The following is a 22,379-nucleotide window of genomic DNA, read 5'->3' as shown; positions in this document are numbered from 1 at the left end:
TATATATTTATCAAACATCCTTTAAGAAAGGCTCATAATCTTTATCATCAGCTTTACAAAGTCCATAAACAGGCTCATATATACAGTATTTATCAATAAAGGGGAAAGAAATGTTTATTTTATGTTTTATTTTACTGCTCACCCCATATGTATACCTATTTAATAACCCATGTATTCTATATATCATTTATACATATACATGAACAATACACAAATCTCTTCACACCTCTTTAGCCACGGCACACACACACTCACACCCCAAAAGGAAAAGACATATCTTTCCAGCAGTACATCAGATTCTCCAAAAACTTGAACAGCGCTTGACTTTATGCTTTAACGTCGACTCATGTATACTTTTCTAATTTCATCAACATTTTCACTTTGGCCAGACTTTTAACAAATTATCCTTTTAATCAGATTGTTTCAGCATGCACTCATTCTGCTTTTCCCCATTTTTTCTTAAGCTTTATTTTTCATCCTTTAACCCTTTAACTTGTAACTCTTTTTGCTTCACTTTTCATCTTTTTCATCTTACTTAAGGCTTTTAACCTTTATCTCTTTTTCACTTTTCATCTTTTTCATCTTCATTTACATAATTTTATTTTGAGTCAATTCCCCTGGCCAGGGTTATTTCCTCTTGTTTTTCCAACCTAGATTTGACTATATTATATTTTTATTCGGCCAACCTTCATGCAGCATTTAATGTACACACGTCTTACTTTTTAAGGAGATACAGGCCCTGTTTCCAGTAATCTTGCATGGTTATTTAAATAACTTTTGGCTACTAGTTCTGCCATTCTACAATTACTTTTTACTTTTACTTTTTCCACATCTTTTAAGCCTTTATCTTTTACTTTTAACTTCATCCTTTATTTCTCTCGTCTCTATTTTCTATTTCAACTTAATTCTCTCTTTCTTCGTTCATTATTCTCTTATTCCCCTTATTTACGCCTTTTACAACTTAATAAACCCCAATTTAGACGGAAACTCACTTCACACATCAACACATCGTCTCCATCGCCGCAACTCGCTCTTGTCAGTGCAGCCTCAAAACACTACCGCTTCAAGAACCCCACACAGCTCAATTTGTGAGGTAACTCTCACCCTGCGAGTGGTAATTTGCTGGAGCAGGCAGCATCGGCAGGTGAGGCCCAGCAGATCCTAGTTTGTGACGCCACTTTGTAGTTTCTTGATGAATTTGATGTGTTGTTTTTTTAAATTAGAAACTCAAAGGGTTTTACTTTTATTTAATGATTAAGCTATAATTTATTTTTCCTCTTGCTCTATGTGCTTGTAAGAAGGCTCTGACAACAAATGTTGTTGAAAAGTTATTGAAATGTACTTTATTTCATTTGATACTTATACAACAACTGCTCAGTACTAATGAAGAAACACCGTTTATCGTTATTTAGTTTGTCCAACCCCCGTTTAGGCGATGCATGTATCGCAATTTTTGTTGTGATTCTTAGCATTATTATTGCACCAGCAAGCAAACAAATACACACACCCAAGAAACAACAATAAGCCACGCCCCGGACTGGAAGAAATACTGAAAATAAGACTCAATGAAAGCCAATAAACTGTCTGGACGAAGAGCAGAAAGGTGTAGAGAACACGGTCTGTATGGACAACCAAATTGACTTGAATGCCACAACACTCCACAAAATAAGTCTAGGAATACAAGGTAAAATCACTCCCAAAACTTAAATCCCGTTTCGTCAAATCAAAGGAAAGACTTCACAGTTGAGACTGCCCTAAACGTCCCTTCACATGGGGAGAACCCACGAGCTGGGGTGGGGGGTCTTGGAACGGGATCTGTTGAGGCTGACCTGGAACCAGGCCGCCCTGTAGGAGGGATCCTCTGTGAAGCCTAGGCTGGACAAGAGGCTGTAGGACAGCAAATTCTCCTCCTCCACAAAGCCGAAGACGGGGAAGCCTCGAGCGTGGAGCCTCCTGGCCATGCTGCTCACCAGGGCGGAGGCCAGGCCCTGCCCCCGGTGCTGCGGCAGCGTGTACAGTAATCCCATGGCGTAGTAGTCGTACACCAGCACCCAGGACAGCGGCGCGCCACGCCCGTCCGTGATGCACAGCGAGGGGAAATGGCGCACGAGGTGGCGGACGGTGCGGAGGCCCTTCTCGTCTCCTCCTAACTTCCATGTCCTGTTCACCAGATCCACGTGGGAGTCGTTCAGAGACGTCATCCTCGACACCAGCTCACTGTGGCACATGGAACAGAGAAGATGATATTAATGTTTCTCGGCCCCCTGCCGCCTGGACGCCCTGGAAGGGGACACGAGGGACTTAAGACTAGGGGGTGTCGTTGAGTTCTGTTGTGGAAAGTCAAGCTCTTTGAGACTTAGCTGTGATCAAGAGCAGTAGAAATCAACTTGACTTTCAATACAAAAGTAAAAGTGAATCCAGTCCCTGTCAGCGTGCAGTGAGGTGGGGCCTACCTGCCTCCTGCTGCGGGGCGGAGGGCGCTGCAGTCGGGCAGGTGGAGGAGACGAACCTGCGTGAAGTTCCTCATGATCGCTCCTCTCTCAGACAACACTTCCCTCAACATCGGAGCGTTGGAAACATCGAGGCCTGCGGGACACGGGACACGTAGGGTGTGAATCTGATCCGGGGAGAACAGTGGGTGTTCCAGTCCCCGCCTCTCACCTTCAACTAGGAAACCGGTGCTCCAGTCGATGGCGGGCTCCTCCCTGAGCATCCGACGTAAAGCCTGCTCGTCTGTGCAGAACAACGTCACTTTCTTGTCCTCAGAGGCCCGCTCGTTCTAAGAAATAAGGAATTCCATTATTCCAACAGATTCGAATTGTAAGAAGCAAAAAAAACAACTCACCTGGGGATCTGGGCGGCAGATGACGACTTTAAATTCCGGCCATGTATCCACCAGCACCTCCAAAGTACTTGGTCGGTTTCTGTTCATCGCAAACAATAAGCCATAAACCTGCAACACAAGGGCAGGATTCAGCACGAGGACCCAAAAACAACAAACACGAAGAGTGTCATTCTGAGAGTGTGGAACCTGACAAACCTTCAAACTTTTGGGAATGTGCTTCTGAAGCAGCTGTTTGGCCACTTGCATTTCCTGTCTGCTCAGGATCCTCATGTTGTCTGTTTGGATCTTTGAGGTTAAAAATAAAGTCGACGTCTGGGCCTTGGGAAGACATCACAGTTTAGGATCTGTGTGTGTGTGTGTGTGTGTGTGTGTGTGTGTGTGTGTGTGTGTGTGTGTGTGTGTGTGTGTGTGTGTGTGTGTGTGCACCACAGAGAGCAGACTTTGACCCCAATTTATTTGTATAGGTTTCCTCAGTCTAGTAGCTTGGTAAGAGCATCCTCTACCGGTGCCATGCCATCGTTCCAACGACCCATTATTCCCAACCAAACCCCAATAGTCCGAAAAATGTCCCATTGGTGAAATCCTAATCTACTTATACCAAACCTTAACCATTTCTAACCTGACACGTTTCAGACTCAACATCATGCTTATAACTGAGCAGCACATAAAATATAAAAAATATATAAATGGCTACAGTGGGGCAAAAAAGTATTTAGTCAGCCACCAATTGTGCAAGTTCTCCCAGTTAAAACGATGAGAGAGGCCTGTTATTTTCATCATAGGTTCACTTCGACAATGAGAGACAGAATGAGCAAAAAAAAATCCAGAAAATCACATTGTCTGATTTTTAAAGAATTTATTTGCAAATTATGGTGGAAAATAAGTATTTGGTCAATAACAAAAGTTCATCTCAATACTTTGTTATATACCCTTTGTTTGTAATGACAGAGGTCAAACGTTTTCTGTAAGTCTTCACAAGGTTTTCGCACACTGTTGCTGGTAGTTTGGTCCATTCCTCCATGCAGATCAGGACCTTGAAATGCTTCTTACGAAGCCACTCCTTCGTTGCCCGGGCGGTGTGTTTGGGATCATTGTCATGCTGAAAGACCCAGCCACGTTTCATCTTCAATGCCCTTGCTGATGGAAGGAGGTTTTCACTCAAAATCTCACGATACATGGCCCCATTCATTCTTTCCTTTACACGGATCAGTCGTCCTCGTCCCTTTGCAGAAAAACAGCCCCAAAGCATGATGTTTCCACCCCCATGCTTCACAGTAGGTATGGTGTTCTTTGGACGCAACTCAGCTTTCTTTCTCCTCCAAACACGACAAGTTGAGTTTTTACCAAAAAGTTCTATTTTGGTTTCATCTGACCATATGACATTCTCCCAATCCTCTTCTGGATCATCCAAATGCTCTCTAGCAAACTTCAGACGGGCCTGGACATGTACTGGCTTAAGCAGGGGGACACGTCTGGCACTGCAGGATTTGAGTCCCTGGCGGCGTAGTGTGTTACTGATGGTAGCCTTTGTTACTTTGGTCCCAGCTCTCTGCAGGTCATTCACTAGGTCCCCCCGTGTGGTTCTGGGATGTTTGCTCACCGTTCTTGTGATCATTTTGACCCCACGGGGTGAGATCTTGCGTGGAGCCCCAGATCGAGGGAGATTATCAGTGGTCTTGTATGTCTTCCATTTTCTAATAATTGCTCCCACAGTTGATTTCTTCACAACAAGCTGCTTACCTATTGCAGATTCAGTCTTCCCAGCCTGGTGCAGGTCTACAGTTTTGTTTCTGGTGTCCTTTGACAGCTCTTTGGTCTTGGCCATAGTGGAGTTTGGAGTGTGACTGTTTGAGGTTGTGGACAGGTGTCTTTTATACTGATAACGAGTTCAAACAGGTGCCATTAATACAGGTAACGAGTGGAGGACAGAGGAGCCTCTTAAAGAAAAAGTTACAGGTCTGTGAAAGCCAGAAATCTTGCTTGTTTGTAGGTAACCAAATACTTATTTTACCGAGGAATTTACCAGTTAATTCATTAAAAATCCTACAATGTGATTTCCTGGATTCTTTCCCCCCATTCTGTCTCTCATAGTCGAAGTGAACCTATGATGAAAATAACAGGCCTCTCTCATCTTTTAAGTGGGAGAACTTGCACAATTGGTGGCTGACTAAATACTTTTTTCCCCCACTGTATATCAATGACTCTTTCCTTCGGCAAATGCAGAACAAAAAAATAACCAGAAAATTCCCGAAGATCAAGTGAGAAGTGAGCTGCCCCCATATGGCCGTTTGAGTGTGTATTATCAGTTATTATTATAGTTTATATTATTTACTACTCATTATTATAATTATTATTAGGGGTCAATCCCGTAGAGATTGTTCAGATTATTATTATTATACTGGGAATGTTTGGGCAAAAGTGTGCGAAACGGGACGACTGCTAAAAGTACAGACACGATTGAGGTCTCGTTAGAACCAGGACGTCACCAACACCATCGTGGCGGAAGTTTCATCCAGATTGATCCACATACGGAGCAGAAAATAGTGAAAACACAACAAATTTAACCACTGAAAGGCCAACGTTTGAAAAGTTAAGACGAATAAGAGGCTTTGTGACATCATCATCCAGTTTGCTATAAATGTGGAAGTTGTGGTTCTAATGTTCATTTGCGTGGTGTGTGCTGGTTGGTGTGGAGTCCATCGCTCTGTCGTGGTAAGAGATTACAAACTAGTCGTGTCTGTTTATGTACTGTCTCACCTGGTAGACGTCTACAGGGCTGCTTGACTCATATTTTATCTCTTTGTAAATGAAGACATTGTAAACCCTTATAACCCCCGTGTTGGATGCAGTGTTGTGTTCCTCCTCACTTTGCTGGATTCGAGGAAAGTAGTGAGATACAAAATCGGCGAGCGCATGATGAGTATGAGGACAAATGCATATAATCAAATAGTTGACTCGGGACAATAGCCTCTTCCTGTTCCTGAGGAGGAAGCAGGAGCAGGAGCAGCCCCCCCAGAGTTTAAATAAAGAGAGACTGTTCTTTCTCTACAATGTTAGTTTTAACATTGAAAAACAAGATCACATTTTGTCCTGTTTACCTTGTATGGAGATGAAGAATGAGCCCAGGAGAGCTTGAAAGATCATTGTAAGGGTTATTAGTCTGCGTCTGCCACCAAACTTTGCAAGTACCTTTGAATTCACTGTTTGAAGGGAGACAGTTGAGGGGCACAGTCTTGTAAATGACTTCTGACCAACGGCCCACAACCTGTCTTTGGTATAAAGCCCTCTTCGTCAGAAATCGCCTCAGACTGGTCAGAACACTGCTTTGGAGCAGTACTGAATCTTTCTCTTTATTCTGCAGAATAAATATCCATAATATTCTCAGTTTTTGGTTTTTTGTAGCGGGCAGATTAACCTCACCGACAATGCAGAAGAATTTCTTCTACAATCTGGCGTCACGAACGGGATTCTCTGCTTGGCTCTGTTGGAACTCTTCATGCCCAGGTTGTGTGCACAACGGCAGGCAGGAACCGACCGTGAAGACATCCAAGATGGAGTCGTCTGGACATGACTGACAGATCCAGCAGAGACAACACGAGATCCCGAACAAATTAAGGTGAGGACTCACTGAGATATTGTACCGATCAGAGAAGATCGAAGGGAAAGCTATTGTGAAGGAAATAGCTCTGAGTAAGCTTAAAGATTGTACGGATCTAGAGGATCGATTGAAGAAGCTGTGTTAAACTCAGAAACCCCACCCCCCTCAGATAGACTTATCATCATTTCCATGTGGCGCAAATTAGGATCGGGCAGCGGATAATATTCTCAGTTTTTGTTTTCTTGTAGCAGGCAGATTAACCTCACCGACAATGCAGAAGAATATCTTCTCCGTGAGTTTCATTATGTTGGAAGAAATTTAAAAATTGTCTTGAAAATTGTAAATAACTAGGTCATCCACATGAATTGTCGTGACCACGTTGAGCCAAGTCCACCTGACTGGGAATGAATGATGCGTTCATGTACTAGGAATGCGTCAGAAAACTGGAAGCCGTGAAATTATAATCGCAGAAAGACGTCAGCGCTTTTCCAATTACGTGGAACTGTAATATATCTGAAATGTAATCCACAGAAAGGCGTGACCACTAAAATGACATAACTTCGCTTCCATTCGCCATTTTTATATAATACACAATAATTACATTGGTGTGATAAATACTGTGATATTTTGTTTGATTGTTTTCTCAAGATGTTTTGGACAAATGTTTATTAAAACAATTGTTTGTGTTTCATCATCTCTTCTCCCAATTTTCCAATGCATCTGTTTTACAAATAATAAACAGTTTGACTTATATATCCAACTGGTCTAAGACTTACAATTGAAAAATTGGAAATGTTATAATTAGTATCAATATAATAAAATACGTTTCACCCACCTTCAATAACTTGCAATAGTTAAAATGTACAAATAATTGACCTTTTTCGCGCAGAAATCACTGATTTTGACACATTACACAAGACAGATGACTATGGACAAACAATTACAATGCATTTGATGCCGAAATATGGCTAAAAGTATCCAGAACACAATAATGACAGAAGCTACGAACACGGTTGAGGTGTAGTTTAAACGGCTATGTCACAAGGATCATGTGGTCTAAGTTTCTTTCAAATCAATCCACATACGGAGCAGAAATTAATGAAAAACCAAAGAACTGTGACCCAAAATATTAAGATGGTCTTGGTTAACTGACACGTCACACGTCTGGTTCTAAAATGAAGGGGATGAGATTTACAGTAAGACTCGTTATGACATATTATTTACTATAAATTATATTTACAGTAAGATGCTTATGACACCATCATATTTACTATAAATTATATTTACAGTAAGACAAATTGACTATAAATGTACAGATTGTGATTGATAATGTCCAGTTGGACTGTGTCCAATGTGCGGCGTGGACTCGGTCACTCAGTAGTGTTTAGATGTTACATAACTATGGATTTAGGTGTATATTTGTATAGCTTTCTACCTGGTAGATGTCAGTAGACCTGTTAGATTGATATTTTAAATCCCTGGTCCACATTACTTTGCTGGATTAATGAAAAATACAATAAAAAGGTAATCCACAAAACTTGTCACTGCGTCCGGTGGAAAACACTGAAACATGCGACTCAGTGATGTGTTCAAGATCCAGCGAGGCGTCGGAAAAATAGAAGCCATGCAATGGTAATTACAGAAATACCACAAGGTTTTTTTGTATTTCATGGAAACAAAAAAATCAGAGGAAAAAAAGTAATCAATTAAATTATGTAAATTCGACTTGAATCTACGTAATTACGTCACAATTGACGTATACGAGCCACAACATCAACGACCATCACTGATACTCGGGATGTACTTCAATGCAAAAAGGTAAGCTGTAACAATAAAAATATTTTGGTTAAAGTAAAAAATAAACACCTTTTTCTTTTTAAATAAAAATCATGTACAGCATTTTCCTACAATTAAACTGAACTAACTTTAATTTAAAGATAGAAAGTTTCTGTAAAATTTTCCATAATAATTATAATGACATTAATGTTAAAGATCACGTACAATAAAGTAGTAACTACAAACATGTATTTATATATTTAGAAATTATTGTCAAATAATAATGATGCATGCTTATTAACCATTTCTGGTAGAACATGTACAATTATCCTGTTACGCAATCGTTGAGTCACAACGCTTTAGAAATTTAGATCTGACCATACAACTTATGTATGCGCACATTTGCCTTCTACCCTGTGTGTGTTCTTGTAAAATGTACTGCAACATGCTGATAGAAAATAGAATCATTGATACTTCAGATAGTAAATGGAATAATTTATATTGTATATGCCTGATATAAGAAATAGAATAAGTAGTAAGTTAAACGTATTTAGTCCCATAGCCAGTGTCAGCTTGTATGACAATACAAAAAGGATATTCTGGGCTTGCATGTCCACGATGCTCCTGGGAATTTCCCGAACACAATGATCTCACAGCCTCCCGGTTGTTGAAAGTCAAACTCATGTCACAAAGCCACGTTGGGCTCGTTCCTCTATTAAAAGCTCCTTGGACAGTCTATCGGGGAGCGATTCTACTGAGCTGCATGCAAAGTCAGCAAACTTCTATTAAATTGACTTTTAACAATAAATCTAATGTTTTATTACGGACGGAATGAATAAAGTTCCACAACAATTATGTCAAATAACTTTAAATCAATGTTTGACGTCTGGTTGAAATGGAAATGCTTCATAGGTAATGCCATGAAAGTTGGATTCGTGGAATCACATGAATTTCACGACATTTAGAAGTTCACTAGATTTCACTGCATTACACAAAAAACAAAAAAATATGTACCTCAAACCATTAAACTGGACCGCATGTATTGCTGCTTATCGATCAACATTATGTCACCTTAGAACTTATGATCATTTGTTGAGGCCTCGTTGGACGACAACGTTTCATACGTGTTGTCGTCCAAGTTTGATTCTCACCCAAAAGGAAATATTGATAAAACTTCACAATTCACAAAATTCACAAAAAATTTAAGAACATTTTTGTTACATTGAGAACACAGTCACTGTTTGACATCATGAACCAATTCTATATAAATCCACAGTTTGTCTGAGTCGTCGAAAAAATCTAAACATTTTAACTCGTGCATCATTGCACAGAATATGGAGAAATTAAATACATATCTAACACGACCAAACTGGCCCCTGTGTGTTGCTGCCTACAGCTAGATTTATTATTATAATTGTCATCGTTATTATTATTATTATTAGGGGTCCATCATTGTAATTGTTCAGAAATTTGTGAAAAACGGGACAAAATTTGACCGGAAGTAGCTGAACTTTCATGCATCACCGACAAGACGCTTTGTGACATCATCATCCAATTCATTATCAATGTGCAGGTTGTGGCATCAAATGTCCATTTGCATCATGCGAGCTGTGTAGTGTATACTCCATTGCTGCGTAGTGGTTACACACTGTGTGTGTGTAAAGTAAATGTATGTAAGTGTCTGTCGTCTTACCCGCTTGATGTGAGCGGGGCTTTTCAGTCGATATTTGATCTCTTGCTCTCTTTGTAAATAAAGATTCTGTTTGTTGTGTCCCTCCTTACTTTGTGGGACTTGAGGAAGTCATAAGATACAAACTGTAGGAGTCCATGATGTGTATTGTGGAATCGTAACCCATCAGAAGAACTAGGACAAGTTAACAACTTCAAATAATAATTATAATAATAATTATTATAAAAAGTCATCACTGCATCATTATGTCACTCCGTCACCCTTCCCCCACTTGTCTCACGGTGAGTTCTACCTGTTTACAGCCACACCCAAACGGCTGCTTGATGTAACTCGTTCTACGTTTCACAGAACCCGGAAAACATCCCTAAAACCACAAAACTGGATCCTGTGCGTTGCAGCTACATTTATCATTATTATTCTATCAGAAGTCAATTATATCAGATTATATTGTGTGTGTGTGTGTGTCTGTTGGTGTGTGTGTGTATATATATACACACACACACGCACACCATTTATATATATATATATATATATATATATATATATATATATATATATATATATATATATATATATATATATATATATATATATACACACACACACACACACACACACACACACACACACATACACACAATTGGTTTATTTGCCCGTTTCATCATTTCACTGCATCACAGTTTGGAAGTGATGTCCTGGCAAAGCAACTTCAAAAATATTAGAATCGTATACATTATTATAGAACACTTTTTCAAAATAAATGTTTTACCGCATTTTTTAAAATATATATTTATGTTCTGATGAAAAAAGCTTACCAGCAGAAACACTGCTTGAATCTATTTTGTTCCGGGCTGTTTCTCCTTTCAACTTCCACCTTCGGTGGCTGAGCGACACTGGAACACTGCGTATGCGTGCATAGGTTTGTACAGTCAGTAAGACAGTATGTACAGTCAGTAAGACAGTATGTACAGTCAGTAAGACAGTATGTACAGTCAGTAAGACAGTATGTTCAGCGCCATTTAGTGGCAGGAAGAGAGGACTGAAAAAAAGTGGAAAACAAAAAAATATATATATTTATTATTTATATATATGGATACATTTGCAGGTCTATGCAGGTATACATGATAAAATTGCTTTTAATTTCATCACTTTCCATGAGGAATGAAGCATTGTTTCAATGAGCCGTAAGGGTACCAGCACATTTGTCCACGTCTGTATATTTAGTGGTTACTACCTACAAAAGTGTCCAAGGAAGGACGACCAGTGAACCGGCGACAGGGTCATGGGGCCCAAGGCTCATTGATGCACATGGGGAGTGAAGTCTAGTCCGTCTGGTTGGATCCCACAGAAGAACTACTGCAGCACAAAGTGTTGAAACAGTGAATGTTGCTGTGATAGAAAGGTGTAGAACACACAGGGCATCGGAGCGCTCAGAGCGTCCATGCTGACCCCTGTCCACCCCTGAAAGCACCTACAATGGACACGTCAGCATCACAACTGGACCATTGAGCCATGGAAGAAGGTGGAGGTCTGATGAATCGTGTTTTCTTCTACATCATGTGGATGGGTGGGGTTAGGGTCCAAGCCGATGGAGCATGTGACACGCGGGGGAGCTCCACAATATTAGTGTTTATAAGTGGTGCTTTTCATGTGGTTGATCCATGACACACACACACACACACACACACACACACTTTTAAATTGTAGATTTCTATGTATAACAAAAATGTGTTCCAACAATTTCCATCTGGGGCTGAATCCAGGTTGTGAATGACGCTGCAGCAGAACAAAATTGAAATGACGCCACTCAAACGAGTCTTAATTATTAGTCTTAGAGTTTTATTCAGCCCAGGGGTCTCCCAAGGCAGCAGACAGGTACCGGCAGGCTAGAAGGGCTGCGGCTTCGGCAGTCACCGAAGCAAAAACCCGGGTGTGGGAGGAGTTCGGGGAGGCTATGGAGAAGGACTTTCAGTTGGCCTCAAGGAAGTTCTGGCAAACTGTTTGGTGACTCAGAAAGGGAAAGCAGGGCTTGGCTCAGGCTGTGTTCAGCCAGGGAGGAGAACTGCTGACCCGGACTGGGGATATTGTGGGGCGGTGGAAAGACCACTTTAAGGAACTCCTGAACCCGACCAATACGTCCTCAGGGGAAGTCTCGTCCGTATGCCTGGCAGAGGTCTCTCACGCCTCTTCAGTGGATGTTGCGTGGATGTTGGGTACAGTACCTGTGGAGTGGCAAACCGGGGGGTGTGCTTCAATTATAGGGGTATCACACTGCTCAGCCTCCCCGGGAAAGTTTACTCCAGGGTACTGGAAAGGAGGCTCCGGCCGATTGTGGAACCTCAGATTCAGGAGGAGCAATGTGGATTCCGTCCTGGACGTGGAACAGCTCTTTACCCTTGCAGGGTTGATGGGGGGGTCGTGGAGTGCCCATCCAGTCTACATGTGTTTTGTGGACCTGGAGAAGGCTTTCGACCGTGTCCCTCGGGGGATCCTGTGGGTGGTACTGAGGGAGTATGGGGTACCGAGGCCGTTGGTACGAGCCATCTGGGCCTTGTACAACCAAAGTGAGAGCTGTGTTCGTATTCTCGGCCCAAAGTCAAACACGTTCTCAATGGGTGTTGGACTCTGTTAAGGTTGCCCCTTGTCCCCCATTCTGTTTGTGATATTCATGGACAGGATCTCAAGGCGCAGCCGAGGTGAGGAGAGTGTCCGGTTTGGGAACCTCAGAAATGCATCTCTGCTTTTTGCAGATTATGCGGTTTTGTTGGCTTCATCAGCCCGTGACCTCCCGCACGCACTGGGGCGGTTTGCAGCCGAGTGTGAAGCGGTCGGGGTGAGAGTCAGCACCTCCCAAGTCTGAGGCCATGGTTCTCTGCCAGAAAGCGGTGGATTGCTCCCTCCGGGTCGGGAGAGAGTTGCTGCCCCAAGTGAAGGAGTTCAAGTATCTCGGGATCTTGTTCACGAGTGAGGGGAAAATGGAGCGTGAGATGGACAGGCGAATGGTTGTACCGGACCGTTGTGGTGAAGAGGGAGCTGAGCCGGAAGGCAAAGCTCTCAATTTACCAGCCCATCTAGACCTATGGTCATGAGCTCTGGGTAGTGACCGAAAGAACGAGATCGCAAATACAAGTGGCGGAAATGAGTTTCCTCCGTAGGGTGGCTGGGCTCAGCCTTAGAGATAGGGTATGGGTGAGGAGGAAGCTCCGAGATGGGAGTAGAGCCGCTGCTCCTTTGCGTCGAAAGGAGCCAGTTGAGGTGGTTCGGGCATCTGATCAGGATGCCTCCTGGGCGCCTTCCCTTGGAGGTTTTCCGGGCACGTCCAACTGGTTGGAGACCACGGGGTAGACCCAGAACACGCTAGAGGGATTGCATATCCCAGCTGGCCTGGGAATGCCTCAGGGTCCCCCAGGAGGAACTGGAAAACGTTGCCGGGGAGAAAGGGGGCTGGAGCTCCTTGCTCAGCCTGCTGCCACTGTGACCCGGCCAGTTTTAATTACAGAATAACACTGATTTAAGAACAATTACCTTTTTTAAGAGAAGAAGAAACAGTCTTTATTTGTCACGCAACACACCACACTACAACACATGCCTGCACACACACACATGCACATGCTTTGGATGGCGGCCGGTGAAATGGTTCCTCTGCATTTAACCATCCTGGCTTGTCCTTCCTCCGGAGCCACAGCCAGGAGCAGGGGGCAGCGTACGTGGACGCGCCCGGGGACCAGGTGATAAGTCTCCATCGCTGGTCAGACCATGATGGGTGCATGTTTTTGAGGGGGGTCCTTACTGACGTGAGGTGGAGGAAACCCCAAGTCTGAAGTTGGGGTCGTGATCCACAGACGGATCCTTGTCGTGTTATATTTTTGTTGCCTCGTCAAGCAGTGAGATGATTCATCAGTTGGTCATCAGAGTTCAAATGGTCGGCGTCTGGTCGGCTGTGGCTGGGCGGGCCTCCCCCCTTGTGCGGGGCGTGGGTGGGCTTGGGGGTCCTGCCGGCCCACCCATGGGGCTGGCAGCTTGGGCAGGGTGTCTGTCTGTCAACGTGGGGCCGTGATCTGGGCCCGCGGTCCATGCCTTGCACCCGTGGCCCGGCTTCTGTGCCAGCGGCTGCGTCTTGTGCCTGCGCCCGGGGGTTGGTTGTATGTGTGCGCCACTGGGGTGCAGGGTCTCCTCGTGCTCCCTGGGACTTGGTCATGCTCCTCGGGCTGGCCGTGGGAGTTGCTCCACAGCCCGGCCGTGGGAGTTGCTCCACAGCCCGGCCGTGGGAGTTGCTCCACGGCCCGGTGGCTTCTCCAGGGGCCCGGGGGTCTTCCGTGGCCGCAGGGCGGGGTACCCGGGGATCTCCTGCAGCCGGGGGTTGTCCGCGGGGCTGTGGAGTTCCCGCAGCCCTCGCTGCCTGGAGGCGGCGCGACATAATACCGACCTTCTACACTAGTACCAATGGGGATAAGTCATGTACACTCAACGGTGGACATCTAACACACACGCAAACCTGCTTGGAGTGCACCCCAGCAACCTGGGGTGCTTTCCTCTCCTTTCCTCCCTCATTTGCTGCCATAACTATGACAGGAAGAGGCCACGGGATCAGTTATAGTTCGTTTTCCTGGACCTAGTTCAGTTTTTTGTCGTCCAATGTTCATATTTTTCTGTAAATGTTGTTTGTTTCTATGTTTACTTGTCTCACCGTGGTGATCCTCCCTCTTGGAGCAGTGATAAGTTGTTTATAGACCCAAACATGACAAATAGTTCTCCAAAGAGGGGGGTTGGTGGTTGTTCTCCATAACCAAAGCTGTGCTCTTGTCATCCTACAGGTCGTCCACAGGACAGAGTCGTTGCAGCAGTTCTTGATGATTTAAGAATTAATAAAGAGTGTCATTGCAGGTTGAGAACTTGAACTCCTCTTGCAGACTAACTCTGTCCTGAATGCAATGGTGAACAAATACTGTGTTGTAGGCCCAGCATGCTGACGGCACAGGTTAAAAAAAAAGAAGAGTTCAAATGGTGACAGGAGGCCAAGGATCCACTCAAAATGCTTTTATTATTTAAATCATCTTGACCTAATTGTCAATTATAAATCGACCTAACTCTGAGATTCAGAGGATGTTAAATCACATTGTGAATAAAATTAGTCGCAAACAGCAATTTAAAATGTTAAGATTCTTATTGTTCTTTATGAGAACAAGATACAAAATGCAAGCGGGCCGAGGTCTGTGGCCGAGGCTGAGAAGTTCTGCCCAATTCTCTTCACGAGCTTCCAAAGGAGCAGCACTAGAGCTCGTGGTTGCAGGTGTGGTTGCGCATGTTGATCGTACCGGTCCAAACCTGGGTGTACACCTCGAATTTGCACACGTACGGCTGCGGGAGGAAGACAAAACGAGAGAAAAGTAAGAAACCCCACCCGCACCGCCACGTTTCTATTTTATCGCCGCGCAGAGCGTGTGCTCACCCGGGCCTTCGCCGGGTCGGAGTGGATCGCACACTCCGTCTCGGGGTGGGACTTCCTGCACGGCGTCATGCCCATCTTCACGGTGAACTTGTAATTCATGCCCGACACAACCTGCGGAGCAACAGGAACACCACCATCACCTCTCCAGCTCCGGAAACTAGAGGATAATGTGAGTCTCACGCAGAGCGACGGGCCAGGTCAAACTGGGGGGGGGGGGGGGGGGGGGGGGGGAGAGTCTCTCTCTCTCTCTCCTAATTATTCGGGTTCCTTTTAAATATATAATTAATTATTGTTTTTTTCTGTTGCTTTAAAAATGTATTTTTTGATACACACCCTAATAAAATATTTATAATTATCATCGTTTTCATTATTATGAATCGTGGCAGGCGAGGGGGCGTGGTCAAAGTCCGTCAACTGAAGACCGTGGCTTAACCACGCCCCCTTGTCTGCCACAATCATTATTATTATGATCATTATATTTATCGTTATCGTTATTATTTTTATCATTATTCTTACTCGTATAATTAATATCATTATCATGATCATTATTCTTATTCATACCATTATTCTTTTTCGTATAATTATCATCATTCTTATCATTATTATTATCGTTATCGTTCTTGTTATTATTCTCATTATTATTCTTGTTGTTGTTGTTGTTGTTGTTGTTGTTGACAGACCTGCTGCTCGGCCTTCACCACCTCCTGCACTTGGCTCAGAAACGCGTTGTTTGTCCGCTTGTTGTGCTGAACCACCGCGAAGTTGAGCGCGTCCCGGACGGCCTGGCTGCTCGGGTCCGCGTTGGAGAAGCCCCCCACCAGGCCGCTCGACACCTCCACCGGCAGGAGGCCGCAGCACAGCGCCACCAGCAGCGGGAGCAGCAGCCTCAGCGCCATGACAGCAGGTGACGGAGGCTCCGGAGCCACGGCCCCATTTATAGCGGCAGCGGAGACGGAGCTGCGCGCAATCACAGCCAAGAACGTCACGTCCCAGTCACGTGGTGCGGAAACACAAACATACGCAAGCGGAGCAGACAGAATATTGTACTTTTTACATATTATATACATTAATAGTCATTTACTGCCGATTTGTTATTTATAACAATTACTTTATTTTCATATTTTATCCATATTTATTTTCCATTTGTTCTGATTTGTACTACTGTAGCACCTCGATGAATAAAGTATGCAGCTAATCCGGTGTACCCCTAGCGGTACTGCGGGGGTACTGCAGGGGGTACTGCGGGGGCACTGCGGGGGTACTGCAGGGGGTACTGCGGGGGATACTGCAAGGGGGTACTGCAAGGGGGTACTGCAAGGGGGTACTGCGGGGGATACTGCAAGGGGGCACTGCGGGGGTACTGCAGGGGGTACTGCGGGGGATACTGCAAGGGGGTACTGCGGGGGCACTGTGGGGGTACTGCGGGGGCACTGCGGGGGCACTGCGGGGGTACTGCAGGGGGTACTGCGGGGGCACTGCGGGGGTACTGCAGGGGGTACTGCGGGGGATACTGCAAGGGGGCACTGCGGGGGTACTGCAGGGGGTACTGCGGGGGATACTGCAAGGGGGTACTGCGGGGGCACTGTGGGGGTACTGCAAGGGGGCACTGCGGGGGTACTGCGGGGGATACTGCAAGGGGGTACTGCAAGGGGGTACTGCAAGGGGGTACTGCAAGGGGATACTGCAAGGGGGCACTGCGGGGGTACTGCAGGGGGTACTGCGGGGGATACTGCAAGGGGGTACTGCGGGGGCACTGTGGGGGTACTGCAAGGGGTACTGCGGGGGCACTGCGGGGGCACTGCGGGGGTACTGCAAGGGTACTGCAGGGGGTACTGCGGGGGCACTGCAAGGGTACTGCAGGGGGCACTGCGGGGGTACTGCAGGGGGCACTGCGGGGGATACTGCAAGGGGGTACTGCGGGGGATACTGCAAGGGGGTACTGCGGGGGCACTGTGGGGGTACTGCAAGGGTACTGCAGGGGGTACTGCGGGGGCACTGCAAGGGTACTGCAGGGGTAGTGCAGGGGGCACTGCAGGGAGTACTGCAGGGAGTACTGCAGGGAGTACTGCAAGGGTAGTGCAGGGTGTACTGCGGGGGCACTGTGGGGGTACTGCAGGGGGTACTCCGGGGGTACTGCAGGGAGTACTGCAGGGGGTACTACAGGGAGTACTACAGGGAGTACTGCAGGGAGTACTGCAGGGGGTACTGCAGGGGGTACTGCAGGGGGTAGTGTGGTAAACGCATCCTGGAAATACATTATTTTCCCCAAAAACATGGTGTTGAGCAAATTAACATTTGAAGTGTAATATTTATCTGCTTCTGCCTAAATCAAAGACAAACACACATCGCTTGTTAAGTTCCCTCTTTTTTTTTTTTAATGTGTTAACCTCTCATCCATCTGTTACATTTCTGAAACAAAATATAGGCAATTATACAGTAACATTATGTAAAACCAGCTGATTTTTATTTTACACTATATACATTTTAGAATGTGTGCATTGCAACATGGGGATAAATCGACCCTGGTTATGTAACAGAGACCTTAGTGTTTGGTGGAAGAAGCTCAGGCAGCAGGCGGACCGCACCGAGCTGCTGTGACTCAGTGAGCCCCACCCGTCTGCCTCGTCCAGTTGCGCAAAACAAACGCCACCGAACGTTGGCCGCAGGTCGAGTTGGCACGAACATGGCAGCAGCGGCGGCCATGTTGGCACCTGAGGCTCAGAACTCAGGTGGTTTCAGAGGCCCCTGTGGAGAGCGCTGAGCAAAAATATCACAGGGGTTTTAGTAGTAAAATGGGAAAAAGAAAATAAAAAAATAAAAATACATTTTAGGTGTTTAATTGACACACAAGAAGACATGAAAATAAAAACACTTAATATAAAACCATTTGTGATTTTTCAATTTGGATTTTTCTTCACATTAGAAACTCAAATCAAAACCATGTAAAACAAGTCAAATAAAAATAATGTCTAAAATTTGGAGAAAAGAAACGCAACACAATGGCTTCCGACTTTAGATGGTGGGCCGGATTTGGACTGAAACTAACTCGTTATGTGGCCCGGCCTCTTTAAACGCAGTTGGATCCATTCAGAGGCTCTTTTGTGCCTAAAAGGTTTGGAATCAATGAAGCGTGCGTCCGTCCGTGCACGCTGTGTTGATCTATGTCCAAGGTGCAGGGCACGCCCCTCCCCAAACACAGAGCTCCACTCAACAACAAACCACCGGAGAGGAACTCGTTCAGCTCTTCCATAACTACACCGTCATTACAACACTTTTATCCAACTCGCCATGGATCTGGTATTTGCCAACAATCGACACAATATTCTCCATAGAAAACAAATCTTTAGTGAAATATATTATATCCAGTCACTTGTTGACGCAGAAAACCCGTTTAGCCCCGTTACCAGGACGACTGTGAATCCTAACGGACAGGATGACACGCATCAAGAGCAAACTCTTAGCGTCTGATTAATGTAGTTTAATATTGGTTTGTGAATTAGGTTTTCAGTTCAACTATTGTCTTGACCAATAAATGTTTGACCGCAGCCGTTTTGAAATGTAACGCCCTGTGGAGGGGGAGGAGCGTCTCCTTCAGAAGGAAGCCTCCATGGTCGGAAGCGGCTCTAGGGGACATGGGCGCCTGGGACACATCCTAGCTGGGGTCCCTGATTTGGCAAAGTTTCAAGGAGCCGGGGGTGGAGAGCGGGGCTGTCCGGTGACACCAACCATAGCACAGATTACACCAGTAGTACTTACAATTCTGTTTTAGTGTTGGTTTCAAATCTCCTCCATCCAACAGAGGGTGGAGTTCCCCGCCCGAGCGACAACTCTCGTCTGGCTAAACGTCTCCTGCTCTCACCTTCTGCTTCTCACCGGTGAATAAATAACCAACGGCGGGATTGATTAACTGGCTGTTTGGCTGCATAAACACACGATAAACCCGGTGAATTTTAAAATGTTGTTTGCTTTCGCTCCAAATTCCGCCTTTGGCGTCTGATGTGGAGCGTCACTGGCTGTTCCATCACGGCCAGTTCCTACAAGACCTTTATGCAAATAATCTGTCTGGACGGACACACACACACACACACACACACACACACACACACACACACACACACACACACACACACACACACACACACACACACACACACACACACACACACACACACACACACACACACGCTCATATATTATATTGACATCACATTTGTTTATCAAACACCTTTTCTCTTTGTGCAAATTGTTAAAACCAGTGGTTCCATAGTCTTAAAAAAAACGCAAAGTCAGACAACGGGAAAGCAGTGACACATTTGATTAAAAACGGTGATTTAAAAAAAAAATATGGAATAATAAAAAAAAACAACACTAACAGAACATCAAAAGAACTTAAAAAAACACTGTCCCTGACGACAGTTACCAAGGCGACCACCAACCAGGACCGCCCATATACGGGCGGGTGACAACGATGCATGCAGAACAAAAACGACCGCGGGCTGCTCAGTTCTGCATTTCAGAACCAGATTCGATTATTCCTCATCAAGAATATACTACACCCGACCACTGAGCGTCTTCACTTCCTGTCTGTTGACGTGGAGACCCAGGAAGCCTGCGTCACATGATCAACAAATCAGGAAGTTAATGCTGTAGAAGGGGCTTGGGACGCAGCTGCCATGTCAGCTAAGGGTCTTCCTGCGTCTCCACAGAACACACACACACACACACACACACACACACACACACACACACACACACACACACACACACACACACACACACACACACACACACACACACACACACACACACACACACACACACCTATCTACAGAACAAGTCCTTTAGTGTTCATCTGTGTCATAAAAATACTACATTTATATTTACAACAATTAAATAGAGGTGGATTAAGCACTTGTGTAGTGTGGCGTCGGGGTTCGGGTACGAGCAGAAGTGCACAAGCAAAGTCTTTTCCCCCCTTTTTCTTATCTTACATCCAAAATAAAAGCTAAAGGTATCTGGCTGCGGGCCACGAGGGACATCTTTCGGAAAAGGAGGAGATGAAGGAAGGAAGGATGTTCTGTGTTAGCGGTAGTTTCTGTACTAGAAGCAGTCTCAGTACTTGGTATGTAGCACATGTTGTAGTGTCGGCGTCTGACCATTTCCCAGCATGCTTTGCGTACGAACGTGGGACGAGACCAGGAAGGATTCCGTCCTTGCGTTGTTTAAAATCCGTCTTGTCAGGCGGTGGCTGCAGCGACGCTGTTGCCACGGAGACCCCAACACGCTCGGATCCAGAGCCGGGAAAACAGTTTGCCCTTTTTCTGGAGCGGAGCCAAGGTGTAGGAGGGGGGCTCTGTACAAGTAATAAATCTAAAACTAGCACTAATATTAATACTAATAATGCCAGGTTCTAGTAGGACTCGGGGTTGGAGTGGAGGGGTGTGAGCAGGGGGTGGGGGGCGGGATGCACGCGTGTCCTGGGAGTGCAGTCTGGAACTGTGTGTGTGTGTGTGTCTGTCTCAGTAGCTGTTTTCATGGCCTGCCAGGATGTAGAGGTTACTGTCAGCGGTGGGGTTTTCTGTCGGCCGGCTCTCCAACACCACCACCCTGCAGAGTACACACACACACACACACACACACACACACACACACACACACACACACACACACACACACACACACACACACACACACACACACACACACACACACACACACACACACAAATCATTAAGTTGCAACACTCACAAAATCACAACAGGAATCATAACGCACACGTTGCAGTGGAAGATCCAATCAGCTGCTGGTGTGTGTGTGTGTGTGTGTGTGTGTGTGTGTGTGTGTGTGTGTGTGTGTGTGTGTGTGTGTGTGTGTGTGTCTCACCTGTCAGATCCCAGTAGTCTGAAGATCCGTGTGCTGTCAGAAATCTCTTGTGTGATCTAAGGACAGAGAGAGAGAGAGCTTCTGATTGACTGCACTTCCTGCCTGCCAGTTCATTTGGGCCTGGCAACTTCCCCCTCGAAGTCCCATCAGTCGGAACGGAAGCCCGTCAGTCGACTGAGATTTATTTTTCTTTCAGTCACCGACACGACTCTCTGTGCCCCGTTCCTCCAAATAGGACAACTAAAACCAGTGTGGGGGCGGGGGAACGGGACACGGCTGGTAAAACCCATTAGGCACAGTTTCATTCCATAAGGAGATGTTAAATAAAATAACCTACATCTAAAATAAAAACAGTGCTTTGGTGCCGGTCGCGGGCACCCCACCGCGGCGTGTCATCGGTACCATCGGAGAGGGAGACAGGTGCACAAAATGCGGCCCAACCCCGCCCTCTCCACCTTCCCCTCAGGATGCCGCCCTAGGCAGCCGCCTATTTCACCTAGAGGTAGGCGGCAGATGATCCGGCTCGCTGAAAAGAGACTACGCCTATGGCTCCCAAGCATTTCTTTTATCTATCAAATTGTATGAAAATACTTGTTCATAATCCACTAGAAAAACAAACATTATTTATAATGATTTAATATGACTGGACTCAAAGTCACTTATTGAGAAACAGGTGTTTTTCTTTACAAATGAAGAATTAATAGTCTAACAATGAACGTAAAAAAATACTGCTGTTCAAATGGAAAATCGAATCGAAACCCTTCAAATCAAAAGGCAAATGGAATCCTGGATTTGGAGAACGGTGATACCCCTGGAATCTTTTGAAAGTTTAGCAAAGCACACTTTGCTCTGAGCGTGTTGGGCAACCACAACGTGTCGCTGGAACTCAAGGTCACACGGGCGCTCTCCTACGTGGTGAATCCTGCATGTGTGACCTCTGGAAACTCCGCCACACATATGTCAAAAACTGGAATCCTGGTAGAACTCCAGGAAATGTCTCATTTACCGAATCGGTGGGATGGTGGGTCTTGAAGAGACAGAATGCCTTGAAGGACATTCTCCCGTTGCATGTGAGGCCAGAGCAGCCACCAGTGTTTCACAACCTGCACTTCGCTCTCCAGGTCCAACCAGACCAGTC

The 22,379-nt window shown here is 45.4% G+C and overlaps 3 protein-coding genes across 7 annotated transcripts in view; all 3 read right to left on the bottom strand.

The window, feature by feature from the left end:
* Window positions 1–1,532: 1,532 nt before the first annotated feature.
* LOC307242143 (glycine N-acyltransferase-like protein 3) lies at window positions 1,533–3,115 on the bottom strand (the record flags this gene model as incomplete). The annotated part of the gene is made up of 5 exons (XM_080016477.1): window positions 1,533–2,217; window positions 2,454–2,586; window positions 2,662–2,779; window positions 2,846–2,953; window positions 3,041–3,115. The coding sequence occupies 5 exons, from the start codon at window positions 3,113–3,115 to the stop codon at window positions 1,767–1,769; spliced, it is 885 nt and encodes a 294-aa protein (XP_079872603.1). The 3' UTR covers window positions 1,533–1,766.
* Window positions 3,116–14,931: 11,816 nt separating this feature from the next.
* Window positions 14,932–16,292, bottom strand: LOC307242446 (cystatin-like). The gene is made up of 3 exons (XM_080016944.1): window positions 16,039–16,292; window positions 15,359–15,469; window positions 14,932–15,267 (listed from the first exon to the last, which is right to left on the bottom strand). Exons 1-3 carry the CDS (start codon window positions 16,252–16,254, stop codon window positions 15,181–15,183), a joined length of 414 nt encoding a protein of 137 aa, XP_079873070.1. The 5' UTR covers window positions 16,255–16,292; the 3' UTR covers window positions 14,932–15,180.
* A 1,431-nt stretch (window positions 16,293–17,723) lies between these two features.
* Window positions 17,724–22,379, bottom strand: part of LOC307242427 (mitogen-activated protein kinase kinase kinase kinase 3-like) — a gene marked incomplete at both ends in the record, with an annotated part of 40,520 nt that continues 35,864 nt past the window's right edge. For 4 of the 5 annotated variants that reach the window (XM_080016911.1, XM_080016908.1, XM_080016909.1 and 1 more), the window contains 2 exons: window positions 17,724–20,965; window positions 21,242–21,297. In XM_080016911.1, the coding sequence (XP_079873037.1) occupies window positions 20,878–20,965; window positions 21,242–21,297 (144 nt within the window). Of the gene's footprint in view, window positions 20,966–21,237; window positions 21,298–22,379 lie in introns of those variants that run through there. The other variant, XM_080016910.1, reaches the window with a different exon arrangement.

The sequence above is a fragment of the Zeus faber genome (assembly GCF_960531495.2).
Source record: "Zeus faber genome assembly, chromosome: 16".
Lineage (NCBI taxonomy): Eukaryota > Metazoa > Chordata > Actinopteri > Zeiformes > Zeidae > Zeus > Zeus faber.
Note: the sequence above shows the minus strand (reverse complement) of the source record. Positions and strands in the feature narration are given on the sequence as shown.

Excerpts from the sequence above, each read along its gene's own strand:
- LOC307242446 (XM_080016944.1), bottom strand. The coding sequence starts at position 16,254 with ATGGCGCTGAGGCTGCTGCTCCCGCTGCTGGTGGCGCTGTGCTGCGGC. Across the intron at positions 15,470-16,038 it reads TGGTGAAGGCCGAGCAGCAG|GTTGTGTCGGGCATGAATTA; the intron begins GTCTGTCAACAA and ends GTTGCTCCGCAG. Across the intron at positions 15,268-15,358 it reads CCGACCCGGCGAAGGCCCGG|CCGTACGTGTGCAAATTCGA; the intron begins GTGAGCACACGC and ends TTCCTCCCGCAG.